Genomic DNA, 26,454 nt, shown 5'->3' with positions numbered 1-26,454 from the left:
AAATAGTTGTTTTTTGTATTATATGATTTATTTATTACATTTTATGTGGAGTGAATAAATGAAGTATATTTATGGTGGACGATCGTGGCTCAAGAGTTGGGAGTTCGCCTTGTAATCGGAAGGTTGCCAGTTCGAGCCCCGGCTCGGACAGTCTCGGTCGTTGTGTCCTTGGGCAAGACACTTCACCTACCGCCTACTGGTGTTGGCCAGAAGGGCCGATGGCGCAATATGGCAGCCTCGCTTCTGTCAGTCTGCCCCAGGGCAGCTGTGGCTACAACTGTAGCTTGCCTCCACCAGTGTGTGAATATGAGAGTGAATGGGTGGATGACTGGACGTGTAAAGCGCTTTGGGGTCCCTAGGCGGGACTAGTAAAAGCGCTATACAAATACAGGCCATTTACCATTACCATTTACCTTAAAGACAAAACACGTACAAACTCCAAAATGCGTAAAAACTCCAAAGCACGTACAAACTCCAAAACACGTACAAAAGACAACAGAAGTGCTCCAGGTTTCTAGGGCGCAGTGTTGAGCTTTTGTTACCTAGTGGCTACACAAGCCAGGAAGTATCAACAACCGGATTTGGTGTGTGGTAGTAACAGGTAAATGAACTTTTTTTTTAAATTATTTGAATAAATATGAGTGCTTGTCTATAAATACACAAACAATACACACATGTTTTCAATTGTGTTCAGTAAACGCTAGAAATGTGTTTTGGAGTTTGTACGTGTTTTTTGGAGTTTGTATATGCTTTAGAGTTTGTACGTGATTTGTCTCTAGGGGCCATATATAAACATATATAAATAAAACCACTTTTTTTACATTAGTAATTCCTTTTCTGCATAATTTTATATTATTGTTAATGATTAAATAATTAAAGCAACAAAACAACCTGAAGAGCCGGTTCGGAGCCGAAAGAGCCGGCTCTTTTTAGTGAGCCGAGCCGAAAGAGCCAGATCTCTAAAAAGAGCCGGAAATCCCATCACTAGAATGGTGGTTCTCCTTCTGGTCTCATTCCTACGGTGGCCCTGAGAGGCCAAACGGACTGCAACTTCAGAAAACACTTGCAAAAAGAAAAATGCTGCAAAAAGAAAAATGCTGCAAAAAGAAAAACACTTGCAAAAAGAAAAATGCTGCAAAAAGAAAAATGCTGCAAAAAGAAAAAACACTTGCAAAAAGAAAAATGCTGCAAAAAGAAAAACACTTGCAAAAAGAAAAATGCTGCAAAAAGAAAAAACACTTGCAAAAAGAAAAATGCTGCAAAAAGAAAAACGCTGCAAAAAGAAAAACGCTGCAAAAAGAAAAGCGCTGCAAAAGCACACACAACACAACGGAAATAGGAAAAAACACAACGGAAATGTTTCTGGGGAGACAATAACCGGACGGACCAGTTGCACGAACCAAAACATGCTAACAAGTGCACTGGGACTGGGAGACACTTCAACAAAGTGGAAGCAGAGCGGCCAAAGAGTAAACTTTCAAAAGTAAGTTCTGAATATTATGTCACTTATTTATGTGCAAATGTTTAATAATGAGGAACATTAAAACATTACTGTTGGCCACATGCCTGCAAAGTTATGTGACATTAGCGATGTTTGTACTTTCAGCGTTTACTTTGTTTTAAAGTCTTTACTTTATACGCCGTTCGATAGTCGACCTTAATCTTACAGAGAATGTGATGATTTTGTGGATAATTAAAGTCAGTCATATATCCACAAACACAACAGGCTGAAAGTCAGTGATGCTGCTCGGTTTGCAGTCCTGAATATCACGGCACAAGCAGGATTCACTGCACTGTTAATGTTAGCTATGTTATATTGCTGCCTCTGTTCGGTGGTGTTGAGCCAAACGGACTTTAACGTGTGTTTGAACGAGCTGACGGTTCACTCATTGTAGCGACTTCCACAGTCGCTAGAGGCCGGGGATGGAGCCCGCCTATTTGCCTGACGCGCTGTCAACTTTAGTAATAATGCGAGAGGTGGAATTGTTTGCTTGTTTATTAAAGTGTTTACAGAGTAATGTCATCTCGAGATTTGGACTCTTACAACGTCACAGGCTCTAATGTAACAAGACGAAACATGTTGTGCAGCGGTCAACAAAAACTACGGCTACCCATCCCTCCTCTCTGTCAAAATCAAAACCAGTGAATGACAGACTGACAACGCCCTCTTAATGTCACCGCTTGCACCCACGTGACTCCCATTACACATCACCATAGCAACCAAACAAATGAAAACCCAGTGATCATCAAAAAATTCAATACATTTAATTATGGTTCCTACACTCATTAAGCTGAAAGAAAGTTGCTTTAATCACAGCAGTCACACATGTGTCCACTGTACCAGCTGGGAACTCTTCTTGTTTAGCACTCGTAATAACACTAAATCCTTCTGTTTGTAGCAGTGTATACACCTGAGACTGTCACCTGTGTGTCTGTCCTGCACTCTCTCTCTGTTTCTTTGTAAAGTAAAGCCTTTAAAACAAAGTAAACGCTGAAAGTACAAACATTGCTAATGTCACATAACTTTGCAGGCATGTGGCCAACAGTAATGTTTTAATGTTCCTCATTATTAAACATTTGCACATAAATAAGTGACATAATATTCAGAACTTACTTTTGAAAGTTTACTCTTTGGCCGCTCTGCTTCCACTTTGTTGAAGTGTCTCCCAGTCCCAGTGCACTTGTTAGCATGTTTTGGTTCGTGCAACTGGTCCGTCCGGTTATTGTCTCCCCAGAAACATTTCCGTTGTGTTTTTTCCTATTTCCGTTGTGTTGTGTGTGCTTTTGCAGCGCTTTTCTTTTTGCAGCATTTTTCTTTTTGCAGCGCTTTTCTTTTTGCAGCGTTTTTCTTTTTGCAGCATTTTTCTTTTTGCAGCGTTTTTCTTTTTGCAGCATTTTTCTTTTTGCAAGTGTTTTTTCTTTTTGCAGCATTTTTCTTTTTGCAAGTGGTTTTCTTTTTGCAGCATTTTTCTTTTTGCAGCATTTTTCTTTTTGCAAGTGTTTTTCTTTTTGCAGCATTTTTCTTTTTGCAAGTGTTTTTCTTTTTGCAGCATTTTTCTTTTTGCAGGTGTTTTTCTTTTGCAGCATTTTTCTTTTTGCAAGTGTTTTTCTTTTTGCAGCATTTTTCTTTTTGCAGGTGTTTTTCTTTTGCAGCATTTTTCTTTTTGCAAGTGTTTTCTGAAGTTTCAGTCCGTTTGGCCTCTCAGGGCCACCGTACATTTCTCACCTGATCCACGATCTGCTGACTTTGAGAGTGTGTGTATTATTCCACTGAAAACGAACTTTTGGAGGGTGGGCTGCAGTCACCCTCCAAAACTTTGCTCATCGGTGATGGTCCATGATGTGAAAAACACGGTCAGTTTGACATGTTGATGTTAGCTTGGTAATAAATGAGAAATACGTACACACACTCCAGCAATTCAGAACAGGACTTCCATGGAGCACTGGAAGCAATCCAGAAAAGGACAAGGAGATGATGTTTAATGAGACAGTGGCTAAATTTAGTTCAGTTAAGGTTTTCCTTGTTATGAGCAGAATCACAATACTTTTTGTTTTCACCGTGTACTTTTGATCTATACTATATTGCCAAAAGTATTCGATCTTCTGCCTTCACACACAATAGGATTTGTGTGACTACCCACACTTAATCCATAAGGTTTAATATATTGATGAGCCACCCTTTGCAGCCATCACAGCTTCAACTCTTCTCATAAAGGTTTTCTGCAAATTTTATGAGTGGGTTCATGTGAATTTTTGACCATTCTTCCAGAAACAACTTTGTGATGTCAGACACTGATATCGGACGAGAAGGCCTGGCTCACAGTCTCCATTCTAATTCATCCCAAAGATGTTTTATCATTGAGGTCAGAACTCTGTGCAGGCCAGTCAAATTGTTCTACACCAAACTTGCTCATCCATGTCATTATGGACTTTGCTTTCTGCACTGGGTCGTGTTTGAAAAAGAAGGGGCCATCCCCAAACTGTTCCCACAAACCTGGGAGCATGAAATTGCCCAAAATGTCTTGCTGAAGTGTTAACAGTTCCTTTCACTGGAACTAAGGGGCTGAAACAAACTCCTGAAAAACAACCCCACCCCATAATATCCCTTCCACCAAACTTTACACTTGGTGCAATGCAATCAGACAAGTACTGTTCTCCTGGCAACTCCCAAACCCAGGTTGTACATCGAATTGCCAGATGAAGAAGTGTGAATCCTCACTCTAGATAACATATCTCCACTGCTCTAGAGTCCAGTGCCCGCATGCTTTAAACCACTGCATTTGACACTTTGCCTTGTGGTTGGCGATACAAAGCTTGGATGGAGCTGCTCAGTCAAGGAAACCCATTCCACGCAGTTCTCGGCACACTGTTCTTGAGCTTATCTGAAGGCCACATGAAGTTTTGAGGTCTGTCATGACAGACACTGCAAAAATTTGGTGTACACTATGCACCCCTGCATCAGCTAACCCTGCTCTGTGAGTTTGTGTTGCCAGTACTTTGTAGCTGAGGTGCTGTCATTCCCAATCACTTCCAATTTGTTATAACACCACTAAAAATTGATTGTTGAATATTTAGTAGAGAGGAAATTTCACGACTGGACTTATTGCATAGTTGGTATCCTATCACAGTACTACGTTGGAATTCACTGAGCTCCTGTGAGCGACCCATTCTTTCACAGATGTTTGTAGAAGCACTCTGCATGCCTAGGAGCTTGATTTTATACACCTGTGGCCATGGAAGTGATTGGAACACTTGAATTTGATGAGTTGGATGGGTGATGAATACTTTTGGAAATATAGTGTATGTTTGAGCATCTTACTCTTAAGAAAGAAAAAGAGGAATATCAGACTATTCCTCTACATAACACTTGACCAAAGAGTGTTTTCTTGAAGCCAGGAGCATGTTTATCTCCCATATAAAGAAACTCAAGCAAACTACAGTAGGTCAGCTAAATTAGCAGAACTACAAAGCCAAACTACACATCGAACACTGACACAAGAGCTACAGGGAGGGCAACATGTTTCTGTTGGATCTGTTATTGATGAACAGACTGAACACAGCATTAAACTGACACGTTTTACTCCTAAACATGTGGTTTATTCCAAAATATGACTTCTGACGGTACAGGTTATTTCATGAAACTGAGATTATTTAATTACTCTAACTATAGTAATGTTAGGTTAAGAGGTTGCTTTGTTTTTATTTTTCATCATTTTGGAATAAAACCACTTATTTAAATTGGAACAACACAAACAGAGCTCACACTTCAGCCGTCAAACCCAGAAACATGTTCTAACAGCAGAACCACTAAACCTCCACACAATGGGGTGGAGGTGGCCCACTGCATTGTGGGAACTAAATCTCCTACCTGGATCAGGTCGACGAAGAAACAAAGGAACACAAAATCCTGCAGGAAAACCATACAGGTAACACTGTAATTAGCAGATAGAGAGTAAGGTAACCTAAGACAATCAGAAAAAAAATGTAACTTTGGTTTCAGATCAACAAGTGCCTAAATGAATGAGGATACTAAGTCACCCTTTAACTTTATAGTCTACATGTTTTTAAATCAGCCTTCCTTTCTGGCTACAACAGGTGGGGGTGGAGAAGAAAAAAAATTATTTAATAAAGTATTCCAATATTTTCCATGGCAACATCGGATCAATATAGGGACAATACAGAGATAAAGTTTGCATGGACTGCAAATAAAAACTGAACTTTTTAGTTACAATAACAAACTCAGCTGCTTCTTCAGTCCACCAGATGGTGCTGTTGACTTTTTCTTGTGAGGTAAACTGAAATGTGGGGCAAAGCTGGTATTGAAAGAAATCAGAAAATGCCATCTGTGTCTAAATCAAAAATGAACTTGAAGTGAGAATTGACAGCTCCTTTCCATGATGGAAGACTGTTAGCCAAAGATGACAAAGCTAACATCACATGCACTTAAAAGAAAACACATCAGACACTGGAGACAATTTGAAAAAGTTACCTCCCAGTTCTTTCCACAGACACAGTCTGGCTCAGAGAAGTGATGCATAAAGCTGAGGAACGTTTGAGTACAGCTGAAAGGATAGCAGCTCATCATCTCAGAGGACAACTGCTGACTGCTGTCTTACATACACAATACCTGTACACTATGTGTACGCTAGTCTACACATTTGCATTAAAAATGAATTGGAATAGACTGTAATACAAATGGTTTAGTCTGTCAGGTGCATGCAACATGACAGGTTTTAATGACACTGTCAATCAGTCTGTTTGCTTCACAGTCTGATTTTGCAGCAATAAAATGACAGAAGTGAAAGGAACACACCAAGACTTCTATCTTATTAAAACAGATATGAACATAATTTGCATTTAAAAAGGCGATAAACCCCAATTTATGCCAATGCAATACTCAGCATATTGCAAACACACAATAATCTCACAAATCATAATCAATTTTTCAGTATGTGAAGAACTCACACAAGCACTGGGAAAGAATGCAAACTCAGTGTGGAGTTTACAACTTCCTCCCGCAGTGCAATGACATGCGTGTTAATGGCGATTCTAAAATGGCTATAGGTGTGAATGGCAAACTGACCCCTCCTTTGGGTATAAGCTGAAGTTGGATGGATGAATGGATGCCTGGAAAGCATTGTATTATGAGCTCTCTGGTGAGTCAGATCTCTACATAGAGTTCCTTCAGCCTAATTTACTCAGAGCACTTAATCTATAGGTCACACATCGTCAGGTATAAGGATGCATTTACACCATATTTCATGCCTACTCATAGTTACTCATAGATTTCTTTTTCTTTTAAAATGCTGCCGTTCTGCTGGTATGTCTTCATGTCTATGATTAGTCATATGCTGCAAACTACCTCTTTTATGGCCACGTGCTTTTAGCTAGACTGGAAAAAACCCTGGGTTGACTTACTGAGTTGATAAGAAGCTACATGTGACTGCTTAGCAGGACTGCTGATTCTAAGATGAGTGAAGCCAGATAAGGAAAAAGATATCCTGGGCATGTTGAATTTGCTTTATAATACAGGCGTTAGGAGGATATTACAAGCTACAGTTATATTCTTAATATTCACTATACTGTTCACCCATTGTCAAGTCAAACAGAGTAGGAGGTGGAGAGCCCTGAGGCAAAAAAGTAAAAGTGACAGACTGGAGGGCGGAACTAATCTTGTGTCTGGGTTTCTGTCGGGAAGGAAAAAAGAAGGCGAACGGGGGAGCAACAGGAAGTTGCCACTTACGGGAAAAGCCCAGCATAATTCTTTCAATAAGTTATTACCAACATAGATATTGTGTGGAACTGAAGTATCTACAAAGCCAGGGAGGCAGCCGGTAAGGAAATGGTTGCTGACTATGTTAAAAGACTTTGAAGCGAGTTGCTAAAGAATCGCGGCTGCCGCTAGCTTACGTAGCATTAGCACTGTGCCGTGAGTTGGTCGCCTGTTTACGAGCGGCACCATTGTTTATTGTTGGTCTGCATATGGAAGACTGTTAATGCTTGCATATGGTTAAGAGAAGCTGGTTATAAACACTATTGTACTGCTTAAGTTCTAATGCAGATTGATCATTTAATTTAGCACTTTAATAGAAAGCAGTATTTCTCAAGGTGTATGTACAATTGTTAGTGAATTACATAATTTGATCATTTAAAAATACTCAAGTAAATATTGTACTACAAAGCTTACGCACTGCATTGATGTGTTTAAAAAAGAAAATGTGTTTGGGATTGTTTACAATATTTGCAGATGTGTGATAACAAACATAATTTGTAATTTGGGTTTTGGTTTGTATTTAAAGGTTTTTCACCTATGGCTGACTATGGCCGAAAAGAAGATTAAAGAAAAAGGAAAACAAAAGATCTGCCTGGTCATTGAGTGAAATCCAGTTAAACACCTGTGGTAGATGCATCAATCCCTTTCAAGCGGGGAAGCTGCACAAACTTAAAGAGCTTGACAGTGAAAAACCGGGAAATCAAAATCTGGGAGTAATGACCTGGAGTCCTGGGAAAAGGGAATAATTAGTGCAAAGAGAAAATTCGGAGAATCCCTCAAGTTGCATGTGCCATTCCCGTTAGTAAATAAACCCCAGTTCAAGCCTGAGCACACAAAAATGGCAGACCAAGCTGCTGGGAAGTCAGTTGAACAACTCAAAGGAGTGAGGACAACAGCCAAGAGATCATTCTCTCGTCTGGTTAATAGCATTACGAGGACGTATGAGGATATGACTGAAGAAGAACTCAAAGATAGTTTCAATAGACTGTCAATGGAAGCAGAGAAAGTCATGGAGGCCAATGATGATCTAGAGGCCGGTTTCATTACAGAGCTAGAGGCAAAGTTTGACACAAGTGAAGCAGTCGTGCTGACAGAACAGCAGAAAGTCGACTTAGCAAAGACTGCAAGTGAATGTGAGTTAAAACTGAAGGAAATAAAAACCCTAGTCAGAGAGGCTCTCTGGGCCAACTTTGGAAGTGCAGAATTGTCCACAGCACTACAGGCAGCAGAGGCTGAGTGTGAACATGTTGCTGCCATTACGCCTGACAGTAATTATGAAGTGTATGATTTCGTTCTTGGCCACCTGAAAGAACTGGTGGGAGTGGCAAAGGAGAGGTATTGCAAGTGGAAGCATTGGATCCCATCAGGTGTTCGGAGAGATCTTCAAAGCAATATACAGAAGCTGGAACTCCGCGTCCCCAGGCTGGTTTCCAGAAAAGCTGACTTTCTGGAGATGAGAATAAAGGAGGATGCTGATCACCTGTTATCATTGCCAATTACCTCCAGCTGCCCCATGCCAATCATCAAGCTGAAACCAACAGCACTTCCTAAGTTTCTTGGAAATAAACGAGACTTCCACAGATGGAAGAAGGAATGGGAGGCTCTTCAGGGGCAGGCGGAGCCATCTGGTTCGAAAGAGATCAAAAAGTTTCAGCTACTTGATAGTGTGGATGAGAAAATAACGAGAGAACTTCGACTCTCCACTTACAACACTGCAGATGACATCTTTCGTGTTTTGGAGAATCGGTTTGGCAATCAAACATCAATTGCTATTGAAATAGTGGAGGAGTTACAGAGAATGCCAGCTGTTAAGAGCCACCAGCCAAGAAAAATAGTGGAATTAATTCAAGCTGTGGAGAAGGCGCTTCAAGACCTGGTTGACCTTGGTGACACGGGAGCTATAAAAAACCCATTGGTGACAAAGTCAATCGAAAGTAAACTTCCAGAAGCACTCAAAAAGGAGTGGCTTATTTATGTTGCTGACAGTAGAAACATGGTCACCCCAGAAAAACGATTTGATAGTCTTCTGGAATTCCTCAAAGAGCAAGAAACCATATATGAACAGCTTGATCATCTGAGAGAGGAAGAGCCAAGTAAGCGAGAAAGAGTGGAGCTGAAACATTCCAGAACCAAACTCACCAAATTAGGTAGTGATGAAGGGTGTGTGGTCTGCGGTGATGGAAAGCATAAAAAGAAACTCTACTTCTGCAGGCAATTTAAAACATTAAAGCTTGCAGAAAAGAAGGCTGCAATTAAGAAACTAGGCGCATGCTGGAGTTGTCTCGAGGTTCATGACAATGGGTCATACTGCAAACCCACTTATCTGTGCAAAAACCCAGGCTGCAAAGAAGCACACGCTGCGGAGCACCATTACTACCTATGCCCTAATGCTGAGGTGAGGAAGGGAAGTGCAGCAAGGAGGCAAAACAGATCTGATCCAGAGGGAGGAAAGGTCAGCAGGAAATGTACGGAGGATCAGGAGGAGTTCCTCAGAAAACTGTCACCTGAACTGGCAAGAGAATGCAGGGATGCATTTTCAAACACTGCATCTAGGACATGCAGCACCACCAAGGAGCAGCCAAGTCTCCTATTCGAAGGTGGGTTTCGAGAGCTGCCAGTAATCATGATGCTCCTTGAGGTCACAGCTAATGCTGGGCAAAAGATTGGGACATTAATTGACCTGGCTTCTGACACCAACTATATAACCCACAGGGCTGCAAGCAGTCTTAACCTAAGAAGTGAAGAAATCACTCTGGTTGTTCATGGAGTAGGGGCAATGAAAACGCACGTGAGAACAAGGCGGTATCTTTTAAAGATCCGAGTCAGAACGCCTAGAGGCACCCTTAGGTCACACCAACTGGTCTGCTATGGACTCGACAGCATAGCAGAAGTCCACAAACATGTCACACCGAGTCAGCTACAAAGGTTCTTTCCGGATATACCACTCAACGATCTTGTAAGACCAAAAGACATTCATCTGCTTATAAGTCATAAAGAAGGTCGGCTAGCGCCTCAGAGGAGTAGAGTCATCGGTGACCTTGTGTTATGGGATGGGCCACTTGGAAAGACGGTTGGGGGAACTCACCCTGAGCTCTTCGAGGAGCTCACTGTCTCTGCCCACATGTCCAAGACACACTTTGCCAGGTCAATGAGAGCAGCAGCTGTCAAGTATGAGGAGCTCATTGGCGAGGCCTCAGACCAGTCTTCAACAAGGAAGCATGTTCCTGCTAAGCTTCAGAGGTCAAGCACCTCAACCGCCAGTCGAGAATTCTTAGAGTGGTGGAAGTGGGATAGCATTGGTGCTGCATGTGAGCCAAAGTGTGGGGGTTGCCGTTGCGGAAATTGCCAGCCAGGTGGGAAAGAAATGACACTGGCTGAGGAAAGAGAGCTTGAAATAATAAGAGAAGGACTCACCTATGTCACGGGTGATGGCCACAGCGACGAGCCACACTGGCATGCCAAATACCCTTGGGCTGAAGATCCAGCATCCTTACCAGATAACAAAAAAGGAGTTGAGAGCACATTCCTCCGGACAGAGAAGAAATTGGCCAAGGAGCCTGAATGGAAAGCCGCTTATGCCGCTCAGGTGCATGACATGGTGGAGCGTGGAGCCGCAGTCAAGTTGTCCAAGGGCATGATCAGTAACTGGGATGGGCCAGTGTGGTACGTGAGTCACCTCATTGCTCCGAATCCCCACTCTGTTACAACTCCAGTGAGGCTTGTGTGGAATAGCAGCCAGAGGTTTAGAGGTGTGAGCTTGAACGATCTGCTAATAAAGGGTCCAGATGTCCTCAACCAGATTCGAGCGGTTCTCCTCAGATTCAGGGGCGGAGTGTACGGAGCCCTTGGTGACATAAAAAAGATGTACAATTCAGTTTGGTTGGAAGACAAAGAGATGCACCTGCATAGATTCCTCTGGCGGGACTCTGAGGATGACGAGCTAGAGGAATATGCCATCACAAGGGTGAATATTGGAGATAAACCGGCAGGATGCATTGCACAGCTGGCAATGCGTGAAACTGCCAGCCTTTCTACCTTTTCCCACCTCAAGGAGGAACGTCGTGTACTCCAGCAAGACAGCTATGTCGATGACATCCTTACCTCTCACAATGACATGAACCAACTAGAAGTCATTACAGAGAACATTGGGCGAATTCTAAAGGCTGGAGGATTTGAGCTGAAACCTTGGGTCTTATCTGGTCAAAGTGGGAGGAGGAAGCGCGATGACAAGGGTGAGAAGACAAGAATGAAAACCATAGTTCTACCAAACCAAATGCGTGACGAAGAAAACAAAGCTCTTGGTCTGGGTTATATAGTGGAAGAAGACAAGCTTCATGTCATGGTAGCAATCAACTTCTCTAAGAGGAAGAAAAAGATGCGAGTTGGCCAAGACCTTGTCCAGGAGCAGATTAAGACCCACACGCCAAACCCACTGACACGAAGAGAGCTTCTCAGTCAAGTGTCAGGGTTGTATGATCCAGTCGGTTTGGTCACTCCTGCAAAGCAAAAAGGAGCAATCTTAGTTCGCAGAGCATTCCAAGAGACAAAAGTAGAAAGCTGCTTGGTCAAGGACACTTGGGACATGGCGCTCTCAGATGCCCTGAGGGAGGACGCCATTAGGCTTTTTGAGGAGTATTCCCAGCTCAGCAAAGTCACATTTGCAAGGGCGCTAACTCCCCCATGCTTCACCGAAGAACCCTGGGCAATTACTTTCTCCGATGGAAGTGAGCAAGCCTATGGGGCAGTGTTGTACTTAAGGTGGAATTCAGATCAGGGCACAATCATCAGGTTGGTGGAGTCCAAAGCTAAGTTAACTCCATTGGACCACAAAGGGGATGTTGTCAAAGCAGAGCTGTGTGGGGCAGTGTTTGGCTCACGCCTAAAGAAATACTTTGAGGCGCAAAGCCGGATTCAGGTTGAGAGGTGGTATCACTTTGTCGACAGCCAAACCGTCATTGGGGCAATACAGCGGGAGAGCTATGGGTATCAGACCTTTTTTGCAAATAGGATTGGAGAAATACAGAGCAGCACAAGGATTCAAGATTGGTGGTGGATCCCTGGCCCTCAGAACATTGCGGATGTAGTCACAAGAGGAGCTAGTCCCAGAGATCTAGATGAAGACTCAGAATGGCAAAATGGTCCAAAGTTCTTGAGTTTGCCTGTGAGCGAGTGGCCAGTTAGGTCAGCTAAAGAGTTAGCCGCCACTGCCAAAGAAAACGTCAATAAGCTGCAAAGAAAGGCATTTGTCGCTGCCTTGACAAGGGCCGAGATAAGAGGGCAAGAAGAAAAGCAAAGTGTCGGGCTGAGGCCCAGGGAGAGCAGCGAAGACCACCTGCGGGGTCAGTCATCAAGAACCTTTTAGATGTCAAGCGGTTCAGTGACCTAACTCGATTGGTTAGATCAGTTGCTTGGACTTGGAGAGCAGCTAGAAAGTTTCTTGGGGGACATCCAGCTGCTAATGACCCAAAGTGGGAGGCAGTCCCGTTGGCAGGAGTAATTTCGGTGAAGGAACGTGAAGATGCCCTAAGAGACATCTTCCTTGCAGCACAAGACAGCGCTGTCTTCCCAAGCACTACTACAGATAGACTGGTAGTATACAAAGACCCAAGCTCTGGGCTCTTTGTTTGTGGTGGCCGAGTGCAAGCTTTTAAGAAAGACCAGGTTAGTGTTCCCATCTTGGCTTATGATGCTTGGACGTCTACACTGTTAGCCCGGGAGGCCCACAATGAGAGTCATGAGGGAGTTGCTGGGACCCTGCTCAGAATGAGGAAGAAAGCTTGGGTCATAAGAGGGAGAAGGGTTGCTCAAAAAGTTGTTGATGGTTGTGTGGTTTGCCGGAAAGCAAAAGCACAGAGTTGCCGGCAAATAATGGGCGACTTACCTCCGGAAAGAACTCAACCTGCTTTACCTTTTGAGTTCACAACAGTGGACCTCTTTGGACCCTACCAAGTGAAGGATGACGTCAAGAAAAGAGTCATGATAAAGGTTTGGGGGGTTGTATTCTGTTGTATGGCCAGCAGGGCGATTCACACGGAATTAGTAAACTCCTTGTCGACTGAAGGCTTCTTGATGGCTTACCAGAGATTTACAGCAATTAGAGGACATCCAAGAAAGATCTGGTCAGACCCAGGTACTAATTTCATAGGAGCAAAGTCTGTCTTGAAGGAACTTTACGGATTCTTGGAAAGTCGGAACAAGTTTGTCTTGGAGGAGACTGCGGCAAAGAATGAAACAGAGTGGATGTGGAAAGTTAATCCAGCTGATTCCCCACATAGAAATGGAGCTGCTGAGGCTGCTGTGCGCATTGTGAAGAGAGCACTCCAGAGTCTTGGAAGGGAGTCTGGGCTAAGTTACAGTGAGTTCCAGACAGCTCTCCATGTGGCAGCTAACCTTGCAAATGAGCGCCCGATTGATGCCAGAGTTCAGAGTCGGGAAGGTTGCATTCATTACGTCACACCCAACAGTCTTTTGCTTGGTCGAGCATCTCAAAATGGGGACTTCAAGATGTTTGACTTTTCCGTTTACCCCTATAAGAGACTCCAAGCGATTCAGGCAGAAGTGAGCAAGTTTTGGAGGTCCTGGAGCCAACTTGCTGGCCCCAATTTGTTTGTAAGGAGCAAGTGGCACACTGCACACAGAAATGTCGCTGTTGGAGATGTCGTCTGGTTAAGTGATCAGAATGCGCTGAGAGGACACTTCAAGATGGGCATAGTTGTCAGCACTAATCCAGACAAAAAGGGTATTGTGAGGGACGTCAATGTCCGTGTGTGCTCCAGTTACAGCGGTTCTGTGGCTAAGTCCTTGAGAGTGGAGGACTTAAGCTCTGGTTCAAAGGGAGCGACTCCGGTGGCTCAAGCTACCATCCTTCATAGAGACGTCAGACGTCTAGTTGTTCTGTTACCTGTGGAGGAGCAAAATGGGACCAAGCCGTCAGCATCATGCTTCAATGGGATGAGTTAAACTGCGGTTTGCTTGTGAACTTGGCGATCTCCTGTGTTCCAAGGGAAGATCGAGTGGGAGGTGTCAAGTCAAACAGAGTAGGAGGTGGAGAGCCCTGAGGCAAAAAAGTAAAAGTGACAGACTGGAGGGCGGAACTAATCTTGTGTCTGGGTTTCTGTCGGGAAGGAAAAAAGAAGGCGAACGGGGGAGCAACAGGAAGTTGCCACTTACGGGAAAAGCCCAGCATAATTCTTTCAATAAGTTATTACCAACATAGATATTGTGTGGAACTGAAGTATCTACAAAGCCAGGGAGGCAGCCGGTAAGGAAATGGTTGCTGACTATGTTAAAAGACTTTGAAGCGAGTTGCTAAAGAATCGCGGCTGCCGCTAGCTTACGTAGCATTAGCACTGTGCCGTGAGTTGGTCGCCTGTTTACGAGCGGCACCATTGTTTATTGTTGGTCTGCATATGGAAGACTGTTAATGCTTGCATATGGTTAAGAGAAGCTGGTTATAAACACTATTGTACTGCTTAAGTTCTAATGCAGATTGATCATTTAATTTAGCACTTTAATAGAAAGCAGTATTTCTCAAGGTGTATGTACAATTGTTAGTGAATTACATAATTTGATCATTTAAAAATACTCAAGTAAATATTGTACTACAAAGCTTACGCACTGCATTGATGTGTTTAAAAAAGAAAATGTGTTTGGGATTGTTTACAATATTTGCAGATGTGTGATAACAAACATAATTTGTAATTTGGGTTTTGGTTTGTATTTAAAGGTTTTTCACCTATGGCTGACTATGGCCGAAAAGAAGATTAAAGAAAAAGGAAAACAAAAGATCTGCCTGGTCATTGAGTGAAATCCAGTTAAACACCTGTGGTAGATGCATCAATCCCTTTCAAGCGGGGAAGCTGCACAAACTTAAAGAGCTTGACACCCATTCAGTTCTTAAATTCAAATATCTCATTGTGCACACTTTGCAAATAATGCTGCACTGTATTCAGTGTTGGGGAGTAACGGAATACATGTACCGCCGTTACGTATTTAAAATACAAAATATGAGTAACTGTATTCCGTTACAGTTACCGTTTAAAAGGGTGGTATTCAGAATACAGTTACTTTGTTGAAATAAATGGATTATACGGCACGGTCTTTTCCTGTTTCATATATTAGGCTATGCTCTCTCTATTTTTGGTAATTCCACACCAGAGGAAAAACAAACAAAACGCGCATTAAGAGGTTCTAATGCCTGTGTGTCAATCTCATGGCCCATGTCACCTCTATTTGTGGCCCGCAGAATGACGTGAAGAAATATTTTTAAAAAATTATTGACAAAATTATTTAATAAGAAGGCAATAGGCAGAGTGTTACAGGCATAGCCCTAAAGAATGTAGCCTCATGGGCAGTGTAGTCCGTGCTGCAGGGAGAATGGACTGCCGTTATGCATCTGTGAGCGCGAGGGAGGGAGAAAAAGGACAGTGGAAAAGTACGAGTTGTCACCGACCAGAAACGGGAGCTGGAAGCATGTAAATATAATAATAACCACTGCAGCCAAGAAGAGTGCCTGATGAGCCCAGTTGTAAGTAAGCTATTAAGACTCGACTGTACACTATGTTCGTGTTTTCCTCCGAAACAATAAGTTCCGTTGGAGCAGCCTTTCAACGCCTCTCTCTGTCTCTCGCTAGCAAACTTGACCCAGACAACAAAGTTTAGTGTTTCAACACCCCCAGCAACAGACAGACAGAAACTAGGACACACATAAAAAATTCACAACTGAAATACAAAACACATGCTGGTGTGTGTTTCAGTTTTACACACACAGCTGTTGTCACCATGACACTGGAAACAACTGAACCCTGACCAACTCGGATGAAACAGAAGAGAAGTAACCTGCTGACAAACAAACACTGTCACGCACCTCCTGCAGTAACAGTTGGGATAATTTTAACAGGCAGTGTGAGGCGAGTCATTGATGATCCACCAGAGATATCCAACTCTTTAGTTAAAATTTTAAAGATTCAAGTTCTTTGGTGTAAAAAGCAAAGCTTGCCTCCCAATGTGCAATTCAACCTGTTGAAAAGAGTCTCCCCCTGCTGGCTATTAGAAAGTATTACGCTCACTTTTGAGATGTTGAAGCTACAGACATCTACACTCTGGAGATGAGTAAAAAGACCAAAAAAAGTGTGTAAACAAACAATAGTTATGAACATTACAGTAGTTTACTGCCCCCAAGTGGCAGTAAATGGCAAAAACATGTAGACTATCACACTGAAACCTTAACACAGAGTACACAGGGAGGTTAACAACAAATGCAAACCACAAATTTGGCTTATTTTGATATTTTAACTCCCAAAACAAAATAAAACTCAGGATTATGTTAAGAAATATTGAGGTGAATGACTGCGGTAGTGTCTACTGAGGTTTTAACTGGATTCTAACAGAGACTAAAACATTTCTGTTTACCATGATCATCTCAAATGATTCATCATTAATGTGTTCATGTATTAGACAATGTGACTGTCCACGAATAATACATATTATCAATCTTTGCTATGTTCAATGATACAGGTTTACACTACAAAAGGTTTGTGTGAGCAGACATATACCACATTCTGATGACTGTAAAACAGTCTGTCCTGACTCCATGGTATTTATAACATAAAGCAATGATTCCTGACCCAGGCAGTGATGCATATCAGACGATTAGCAAGATCCACCCAGCTTTACAGTTATGCTGATTTGAATATGTCACTGATAATGTTAAATTAGAATTAAAGTATTAAGAAATATAAAACTATAAAACCTTTGTTTATGAAACATTATTTTGTTTTTTTTATTTATTTGTTGCGCTCACACTGAAGGGTATATCTACATTTCAAACGACAACACAATGATCGGGTGATCGATTCGTAATATGTTACAGTCACAAATCAACAACAGAGAAGTAATTAAGTACATGAGGTTAGCCAGTAACCTTTAACACAAACTCAGTGTGACCATGTTATTCAACACACACTGGTTCATATGTAAACCAGTTAATTTGGGACTGACGGTGTGAGAGAAATGTGAGTAGGGGGCTCGCTTTCACATCTGGAGATTTTGTACTTACTTTGAGTACTCTTTTTGATACTGCTGTGGCATTTAAGTGCAGTATCCTTCTTTAAAATCTTGTCGTGGAAACTGTAAATAAGTCTCTGTATTCGATGAACTTCCTATGTGACAATCCCATAATTTTCAGACGAAAACTTATAAAAATGTTACAGATTTTACAGCAAAACATCAAGTAGCCAGTTCCATTAAAACATAGCATGATATGTTTTTAAGGAAGTGGACGTGTCCAAAACGGATTTAAAATAAAGTGAATGGTGCAATTGCCTTCGTCAGCTGGACACAATGACTCACAAACAAAAGCACGTCTACTGAATAAATAAATCACTCAACCCTCTCCTACTTGAAAAACTGTGATTTTTCATTATGTTGTTTGGGGTTAAAATATTCTAAAATTATGCATGAGGTTTGGTGTGTTTGTTCGTCCCTGCAGCTTGCAGCCTCAGTGACCTCCACTGTCAGACTGGATGATGAGTGTTATGTAACCGGATGTATCATATCTCATATGGTCCTACAGTCCGGATACATTGTGTTCAGAGCTGAAAGTTAACTGCATGATATCCACAGGTCCAAACACTGCTGTGTGTCCCCTTTCACGTTTTCTCTGAGTTCTTTGTTTATCACACAGGATGTCGCGGTGCGCTTAAAGGCCAACAGAGAGATATATTAAGACACATAGACAAAGGCATACAGACACATTAATCGCGGATCTTACTGGGTCTGAACGGGTGGTACACGGGACTAGAGGCCCGTCTCTTCCAGATGAGCAGTGACCGGCTCAGGCTTACATCGTACGCGGCATTTCTGACGCGGAGCTCCGACTGCAGCAGCAGCCTACCCGGCCTCTCCATTGACGTCTAGCCGTCTTGCTCCGTCCTTTAGCCGGATGAGGAGGCAGCAGCACTCCGAGTACGGTTACCTTTCTCCGGGCATGTTGTCTGTGAGTTTCCCTTAGAGGCCCCGAACCTCGAAAATAAGTACTTTTTTAAACAACGGGGATTTCTGTTAATGTATACCCATGTAACGGACTCCAGGTCGGTAATATTTTCTGGCTGATAGCGGTTTCTCACCGGATATAGGAGGGGCTTTGTGGTGCATTCAGGTGCCTTCAGAAAACCCGATCTCTGTGTTTCGTAATTCAAATATTTTGGCATTGAAATGTCCAAATTGAATATACAGTTAGATGCTCTAAGTTAAACCTTCCTGGAAACCTTGACTCTATTTTGATTGTTTTTCAGGACGAAGTGCGAAACAATTAATGAAGCTGATATAAACAACATAAAAATAAACTAAACATTAACAGATAAGATTAATTCACTATTTCATTTGTCACTCAGTAAAAGTATATTACAACACACCTCGTCAGTCTTAAAAATATGAAATCTGTCAGGATTACGGTTTTGTTTAGTTTGTTTTTTTAAATCTCACGGTCTTATGGTCAAACTGGTATGCTAACAAGTTACAAAAAAGCAAAGTGAAATTTAAGTGTACAGATAATCATTTTATATTTAATTTCTTTACATATTAAACACAAGGAAAAGAAAAACTCATGTTATGAAATCAAATGAATATTATCTGTGTGAACACCCACGAATGTCATTATAACCATTCCTTCATTGTATACTTCACGAACACCATGTCTGTTTGTTTTGATCCACGATTTAAATTGCTGAATGCTTGGGCATGGCTCAAAGTTATGGAAGAGGATTAGGGCCACTAGGGGGAAAAAAGTGGAAATCCATTAATTCTCTTCTCCTTAATCATTGTTAGGGTCGCAAGGGGGCTGGAGCCTACCCAGGGAGAGGCAGGGTACACCCTGGACAGGTGGCCCGTCTGTCGTAGGGCATAGAGACAGACAACCATTGACACTCACATTCACACCTATGGCCAATTTGGAATTACCATTTTAACTTAACCCCATTAACTGCATGTCTTTGGATTGTGGGAGGAAGGCAGAGAAAGAACCCATGCAAACATGAGAGAACGAACTCCAGGCCTCTGGAGAACTTCAAGACATGTTGAGGAGGTAGTTTAGCCATTTAAATCAGCTGTGTTGGATCAAGGACACATCTAAAACCTGCAGGACACCGCCCCATGAGGACTGGAGTTCCCCTGCCCCTGCTTTAACTCCACCTCTTTAGATGGCATAATTTATCCCACTTTAAACCTGTGTATAACAAACAAATAACAAAACAACAAAACAAACAGAGAAACAAAAATCAAACGTCAACAAAACAACGCCCCACCCCTAGTATATTCGGACTTTATATTTTTTCCAAAACATAACGTTGCCAAAATTAGAGAGTCAGTTCTTCCATTTTTAAAGCAAACCAGACAACCTCACTCAGCAACAGCAGGGGGCGCTGCTGTCACGGTTTAAGGTTACTTACCATCTCCATCTTCACAAACACTGCATTTCTTTTTTTTTTTGTTCAAACAAACAAAATGAACACCACAAAATAAGTAATGCCAGCACAGCTAAAGCTACGAGGAAAACAAAATACAAGAGGAAGTAACAATCATTCTTAATTGCATTATAAATAAAATATAAATAAAAAAATATATATTTTTATATATATAAAATATAAATAAAATATATCATTGATCCTTTTTCAAAACCTGTTTTGGTATGAGCTTTAAACAAGGGTTTCAAACTCAAACGGAGTTTGTCTGTCATATGCAACCTGATTTGATCTTGTTACAAAAAAGGCAAAAAAAGGTTCCCTTTTTCTTAAAAAAAAAAAAAAAAAAAAGGTTAAGTATGATGTGGTATGTGAAAGAAAATCATTAACATGGGCCCTTCAACTCACCCTATAAGAAATCTTAAATGTAATCCCCCCCCAAAAAAGAATAAAATAAAATAAAATAAAAAAATAAACAAAACAAAAACAAACAAACAAAAAAACTGGCAGCCCATATAGACTTTGTCCCATAAATGAAAATAAATAAAAATATATAATAAAATCAGAAAATGGATAAATAAGAATAACATTATTCATTTATTTATTTGAGGTGCTTGGATCCACTGTTTAAAAAAAATGCACAAAACACAAAATTAAAGAAAAGGGGAATAGGAATACTATTCATTAAAGGTGAAAGTGGTGTAAATTTAAGTACATAATTCATCCACTGTCCATCTGCTTCAATGCCATGTGCCAACACAGTACAGAGCAGTGACCTGAAAGCTACTCCCACAGAGGCCGATTGTCTTGTTAATAATTTCACATCTTCACTCCATATGACTGTAGTGTAGCTCCTGAAAAAGCAAGACTCCGATCAGAGTCACTCGACTCCCTGGTATAATGTGAACCTTAAAACAGACAACTCATAAGCTGGAGAAGAAAGTGGCGTCTCACTCATTTAGAATACTATCATTTAGCCTGAAAAAAAAAAATAGTTTGCGTCTTTATTTAAAACAAGACACACACACACACACACACACTTCATCACGGATTGAACCCTAGGTTTCTCTTCAGCACTGTAGCCAGTTTGACAAAAAGTCAGAGCACTGTTGAGACAACCATTCCTTTAGCGTTAACCAGTAAAAACTTCATGAATTTTTCACAAATAAAAATTTAGACATTACAGAAAAAAAAATACTCATAATCATCTCACAGATATAACATGTACAGCTACTTCCAGTAAAATTAATATTTATTTTACACTCATTTTATCCAATTGATCTTTCTGAGTGAACTTCAGTAATTATTTTCAAAATTATTTTTTGACCAGGATTTGTTCTGCAATGCACATATTACACAAGCATGTAGAACTGCTTATAATGATAAAAATAATTTCCCCCAGGGATCAATAAAGTATTCTGATTCCATTTGTGCAATATCTGTAAAATGAGAAATATCCTTTCTTAGAGTGATTCATGCATTTATTACTTCTAGGCTGGACTACTGCAATTTATGATTATTAGGATGTCCTATAATAGAGAAAGAGTCCCTGAAAAGTCTTTAGCTGATCTACAATGCTGCACCAAGAGTACTGATGGGGACTACACAGTGAAAGCATGCTTTTCCAATGTTGGCTTCTCTTCTTTGGCTCTCCGTTAAATCCGGTATCTAATTAAATATTCTTCTCCTCACAAGGTCTTGAATAATCAGGCCCCATCTCATCTTAATGATCTTCTAGTACCATATCACCCCATCAGAGCACTTCGCTCACAGACTGCTGGTTTACTGGTTTAATTCTGAGGGTATTCAAAAGTAGAATGGGAGGCAGAGCCTTCAGCATCTAAGTCTGTCATTGTGGAACCAGCTCCCAGTTTGGATTTGGGAAACAGACACCCTATCTACAAACTAGGATTAAAACTATTTGAAAAAGTATATAGTTAGGGCTGGATCAGTGACCCTGAATCATCCCTTAGTTACACTGTAAAAGGCCTATGCTGCCGGGGGGTTCCCATAATCACTGGGTGTTTCTTATTCACTTTTTTCTTCTTTTTTTAAACTCACTGTGTTTATATGCCACTCTGCATTTAATCATTAGTTATTAATCTCCGGCCCTCTTCCACAGTGTGTCTTTTGGCTCAGATGATTCATAATAGAATTCATTTTTAAGGACAAAACACAGGGAAAAGTCCAAAATTAATGTCCCCCTTTGGTCCATTGGACAGCTTTGCAAGATCTGAAAATGGCAGTGTGTAGCTTTCGGCATTTATTCATGTAAGGATTTACACATCACTGAGCCTAGTTAGGGAGGATATTTATCGATAAATTTAAGATGAGCAAATTTAGTAGCTTGACTGTAGCTTACCATTTATTGTAAATACTGACTAGCTTATTAGGTGAAGTTGCCACAAATTCAAATAGCAAAAATATTTGAGAATTCATCGGGCTGTATCAGTTAAACATTTTTTAAAGTAAACTAAATTTTCTACAAAGTTCACCAATATTTTTTTTAGATCAAGTTATTTGGTCAATTCAGTAAATCAGCTTTAAATTTCAAGACTTTTGAGCCTGACCTTTGTTTAAGGTCAGTCAGCAGCCATCCTCTCCTCCCCTGAGAAACTGAAAGCAGAGACTGATGACTCAGACAGGTAGCTCCCCCCTGGCCCATGATGGATGCTGATGTCCCCACAGCTCAAGCAGTGATGAGGAAAGGTGGCTTGAGGGTGAAGTTGATGGTGTAGGTCAGGAGAACAACCCTCTCTGATACATGGCGACAAGGCTTTCCCAGCTGTGTCTACTCAGGTGATGTCATTCAAAATGGATAATGGTGGAAGAGCAGAGTAGCTGGCCCTATGCAGCACCAGTAACTGCTGAATGATTTGAAATGCACTACATTGCCAAAAATATTTGCTCATCCGTCTCACATGCACATGAATTAGAGTGTCATTTGATTCTTAATCTAGTATTTACCATGATGTAGGCCCACTCTTTGCTGCTACAATAGCGTCAACTCTTCTACAGTAGGAAGTCTTCCCACAAGGTTTAGGACTCTGTACAGGCCAACAAATTCTTTCACACTAAAACTGATTTCATATTCATAAACAGTTTAATCCTGAAACAGCATTTCCTCTTAGAACAAAACTAAGAATTCACACCTAAATTAAACAAACAAAAAGCTAAAACTCAAAATCGGCTCCGTAGTAGAAATGACATTTAAAAAAAACAAAAACAAAACAAAAAAAACCCCAAAAACAAAAGTTTCCTACAAGTTTTCCATTTTTTTGATTTAACTCCGACCTTAAAACAAACCAAGGACACAAACTTGGGCCTAATTAGTATAAAAGACCTTTATTATTGAATAAAGTCCTTTTTCATCTTAGAGGTTTCTCCTTTACTGTGATTGGTCCAACAGCCATTTCCTGTTCCCACTTTGTACCTTCAACAGATAAACAGTGTGACATCAACCTTAATATTTGTATCGATTTTCATATTGGAACTGAGAAAAATATTTATTCGTGTAAATTTTATGTGAGTGAGTGTGTTGCTGCTTACCCTTTACAGTCAGGCTGCTCTTTGTGCCTGCCCTGCAGTCTGTGTCACAGCAGGAGCAGGCATGATGGATACCACTGGCCTCCCTCCACCTGCCATTCAAAAAGGTTCCTCTTACTTACTCCTCGTACTTGTTAGTTAGCTGAGTGCACCAAATACAATGAGCATACTATTATTATTTTTATCTTTCTAATCAAGAAATTGTAGTATTTTAGCACTGGTACCAGAGTTAAAATTAAAATCCTTTTAAGCAACTGAAGATGAAATTTGAGGATGGGAGTTTTGTAGTAATACTGCTAGTGTCTTACCCACTGGAGAATGAACAGGCTTTGTTGGTGGCATTGACATTTGCAGCAGCGTCCTTGGCCCTCAGGCTGCAGGTAATGTATATCTAACGAGACATATACAAAGAAGCAAAATCTACATTTCTGAGCAATGATGTGAATCTGCCTGGCAGGAAAGCTGTTGCATATCTTACCACACCACTGTTTCCGTGCTGGAACCTAAAGGCCTCCAACTCAAATTGTAGTTTGTCTTTGTGAGACTGAGGCAGGAAGTGAGAGCTGGATCCTGTCAGCTGACTGTCAAACATACACCTGTACACAACACAGAACTATCATATTAAACTCACATTTAGAAGAGCAAGGCTAAAGCATACAAGTAACAATATAAACATATTTTTGTAGTATTTTTGCAGAGTACAGTAAACTGACCCATTATTTCCCAAGAATGCGTATCGAGGGACAGTGTCCACGTTTGGGACCACAGTTGCCACACAGCTGTCTACAGTTACTCTGAGAGGGATGTGGTGAAACTGTTCAACTGAAGCTTCAAACTTCATCATGTCTCCCAGAAAAAACTGAGTACTTGAACGAGGGAACTGCCAGTCATCTGAAAGATACAGCACAAAAAGAAGAGAACGTACGCAGTCAGAGGACCTGAAAAGTTACTGTAATATGTGAACAAGAAAGAGGCCCACCAGTCATTAATCTGAGGGAGAAGTAGAGAGTTTCCTCTGATGCTTTGGTCTCACTGAAAGGAGCCCAAGTTGGCTTCAGCACATCACTGCTCACATCATTCTTCCTAAAACACACAAAAAAAAACCCAACTGCAAACACCTGAAAAAGAAAAACTTTGACAGTCTGACTTCAGGGTCCAGCTTTATCAAAAATACATCCTTTTGGTTGAGTTAGAAAAATAAAAAAGCCTGACCTCTGGTAGTGACACTCGATGCTGACGGAGACATCTATAGTTCGGACGATGGGACTGCCCCCCGGAGGGCTGGGCGTGTAGAGCAGTGTGAACACATAAATGAATGACTCCTCAGACATCTGAAGTATAGTTTTAAGAACATTTCAAGTTCCATTAATGTGAACTTTCACACAAACACTAGTATGAACACATATTCCTATTGACTGGTCTGCAGTTCTAGTCTTGACTAGTTCCTAAGTCAAACACAATTAAAACCCAAATACCACTATTGATTTATGCCAACATAATTAATTATTTTATCGACTGAATACCAGAGATGGTGAAGAATCTAACAAAGAAACAGGAAAAGGAAATGTCAGACCTTGGTGAAACTGCATATTAATTTGAACATTTAAGCCTCACCAGTAACTGGCTGCCACACCCGTGAAGCTCTGACTCAAAGATTAGAATCTGAGCCTTAGGATCTTCCTCTGTAGCAGCACATCCTCCCAGTGTGACATCTGTAGTCTGAACCAGAACACCAGTCCCCAACAGGTCTCTCTTGGCTTCCACTCTGATAGAATTGTCCCCACAGATGACTTTGATGCTTTCAGGTGCCATTGGAGTTCTCAACTCAAAGTTTGGAGGGAAACGAGGTTCATCTTTAGTTGGTTCCTCTGGAAATCTCCAAGACAATGGTTCAAGGAAAGGTGTTTCCTTCTGTTGGACAGCTTACAAAGAAATATGGCTTCTCTCAGTTTGTTTTATTTTAGTGCTGAACAGTTGTGCAGTTCAACAACAGCCAGCCCATTCTCAAAAAGGTTTTTGTCTGCAAAACCCAAAGATATCTTTAATAAACAAAACTTTCAAATATTTTAGTAGAGACTGTCCAAGGATTGTTTCCTTACCAGTATAGCACCAATGAGAGTCATTTGGTATTAAGCCACAGTGAGCAGTAGTGAGAAACTTGCAGCTTCTGACTACTAAACTGAGAAATTGTGTACGACACCATACACCATAACACCTATACTGTACTATACGTACAACACAATGAAATTCATAAGATTCATCAGAATTAGAAATGATGCAGAAAGCATAAATGTTATTGCTCTGATGATTGATTTGACCTCATTGTAGATCAAATTAAGAGATTAAGATTATATTTATTTGTAATATACAAAAATACATATTTAACTTCTAGAGAAATGAAAGATCATCATTTTGTTTGTTGTGTACCTGCTGGTCTCTGGACTTGCTGGTTTGCTCTGTGGTTTCCAAACCTGTTGGCTGCAGGATGGAGGATCTGGTTGGACTCCTGAGCTGCTGCTAAAGCACCACAAACGAGAAAAAAAAAGATTCTCATCATTTTGTCAGACATGTGTTTGCTGTGTTTCATCTGTTTGAAACAGGTTCACCTGTGCAAAAGGTGGCTTTGTAGAGCTGACTCTTGGCCCTGCCCACTATGTGATTGACCTGATGATTCTGCAGCTGAGTCATGTTTACCTGTTCTGAGACCAGATAAATAAGATCCCCAACTACACTGACTGAAATGCAGCCCCATAGAGTCCACACTGTTGATAGATGTACACACTTCCTCCTGACCTTCTTTATTTGTTTTGTCATCAATTTTCTTTTTAAACACATCAGCTTTTCATCGGCACTGCTCACAACTGTAACGAAATGCTCCCAGGCAGGAAGGAGGCAGATCAAAGCCATGGCACCGGCACCACCTCCAGACTTGGATTAGCTTGGCTCAGTGCAGATCAACACCCCCAAACCCAGAAAGTATTATTTCTGAGACCTGTACTTGTTGCCGGTCCAAATCCAAGTCCAAATCTGATGTTGTTCCCCTTTTCCTTTGTGTTCTGTGTGTATGTTTACTCTGTCATGTATTATTGCTGCTGGTTGGTATTTGAGTGAAATTAAGGTTGTCTTTTACAACGTTTTGTTCACCTGTGGTTGAACCAGCTTTACAACAATGAAGTC

At 41.2% G+C, this 26,454-nt stretch overlaps 2 protein-coding genes across 4 annotated transcripts in view; both read right to left on the bottom strand.

Moving 5' to 3' along the window:
• The window catches only part of LOC146514991 (ceramide kinase-like), a 30,208-nt gene extending 11,791 nt beyond the window's left edge, over positions 1-18,417 (bottom strand). The window contains exons 1-3 of one of the 3 annotated variants that reach the window (XM_085167140.1): positions 18,045-18,417; positions 5,369-5,407; positions 3,405-3,443 (exon numbers count right to left, since the gene is read on the bottom strand). In XM_085167140.1, the coding sequence (XP_085023266.1) occupies positions 3,405-3,443; positions 5,369-5,407; positions 18,045-18,180 (214 nt within the window). In that variant the 5' untranslated portion in view covers positions 18,181-18,417. The remainder of the gene's footprint in view (positions 1-3,404; positions 3,444-5,368; positions 5,408-18,044) is intronic. The other 2 variants (XM_085167141.1, XM_085167142.1) reach the window with 2 other exon arrangements.
• A 4,643-nt stretch (positions 18,418-23,060) lies between these two features.
• LOC146514990 (zona pellucida sperm-binding protein 3-like) lies at positions 23,061-25,883 on the bottom strand. Its single transcript, XM_085168704.1, has 9 exons — positions 25,705-25,883; positions 24,892-25,199; positions 24,490-24,608; positions 24,257-24,360; positions 23,991-24,168; positions 23,756-23,873; positions 23,586-23,668; positions 23,281-23,369; positions 23,061-23,164 (listed from the first exon to the last, which is right to left on the bottom strand). Exons 1-9 carry the CDS (start codon positions 25,862-25,864, stop codon positions 23,100-23,102), a joined length of 1,224 nt encoding a protein of 407 aa, XP_085024830.1. The 5' UTR covers positions 25,865-25,883; the 3' UTR covers positions 23,061-23,099.
• Positions 25,884-26,454: the final 571 nt, after the last annotated feature.

The sequence above is a fragment of the Neolamprologus multifasciatus genome, chromosome 7 (genome assembly GCF_963576455.1).
Source record: "Neolamprologus multifasciatus chromosome 7, fNeoMul1.2, whole genome shotgun sequence".
Classification (NCBI taxonomy): Eukaryota; Metazoa; Chordata; class Actinopteri; order Cichliformes; family Cichlidae; genus Neolamprologus; species Neolamprologus multifasciatus.
The sequence above is the reverse complement of the archived record's forward strand: the minus strand, read 5'-3'. Positions and strand labels throughout refer to the sequence as shown.

What these genes read in the sequence shown, in the direction of transcription:
- LOC146514990 (XM_085168704.1), bottom strand. Translation starts at nt 25,864, where the DNA reads ATGAAACACAGCAAACACATGTCTGACAAAATGATGAGAATCTTTTTT. An exon ending in ATCGAGTGTCACTACCAGAG is followed by an intron (nt 24,361 to 24,489) that starts GTCAGGCTTTTT and finishes TGTGTGTTTTAG; the next exon opens with GAAGAATGATGTGAGCAGTG. An exon ending in AGCACGGAAACAGTGGTGTG is followed by an intron (nt 23,669 to 23,755) that starts GTAAGATATGCA and finishes ATGTCTCGTTAG; the next exon opens with ATATACATTACCTGCAGCCT.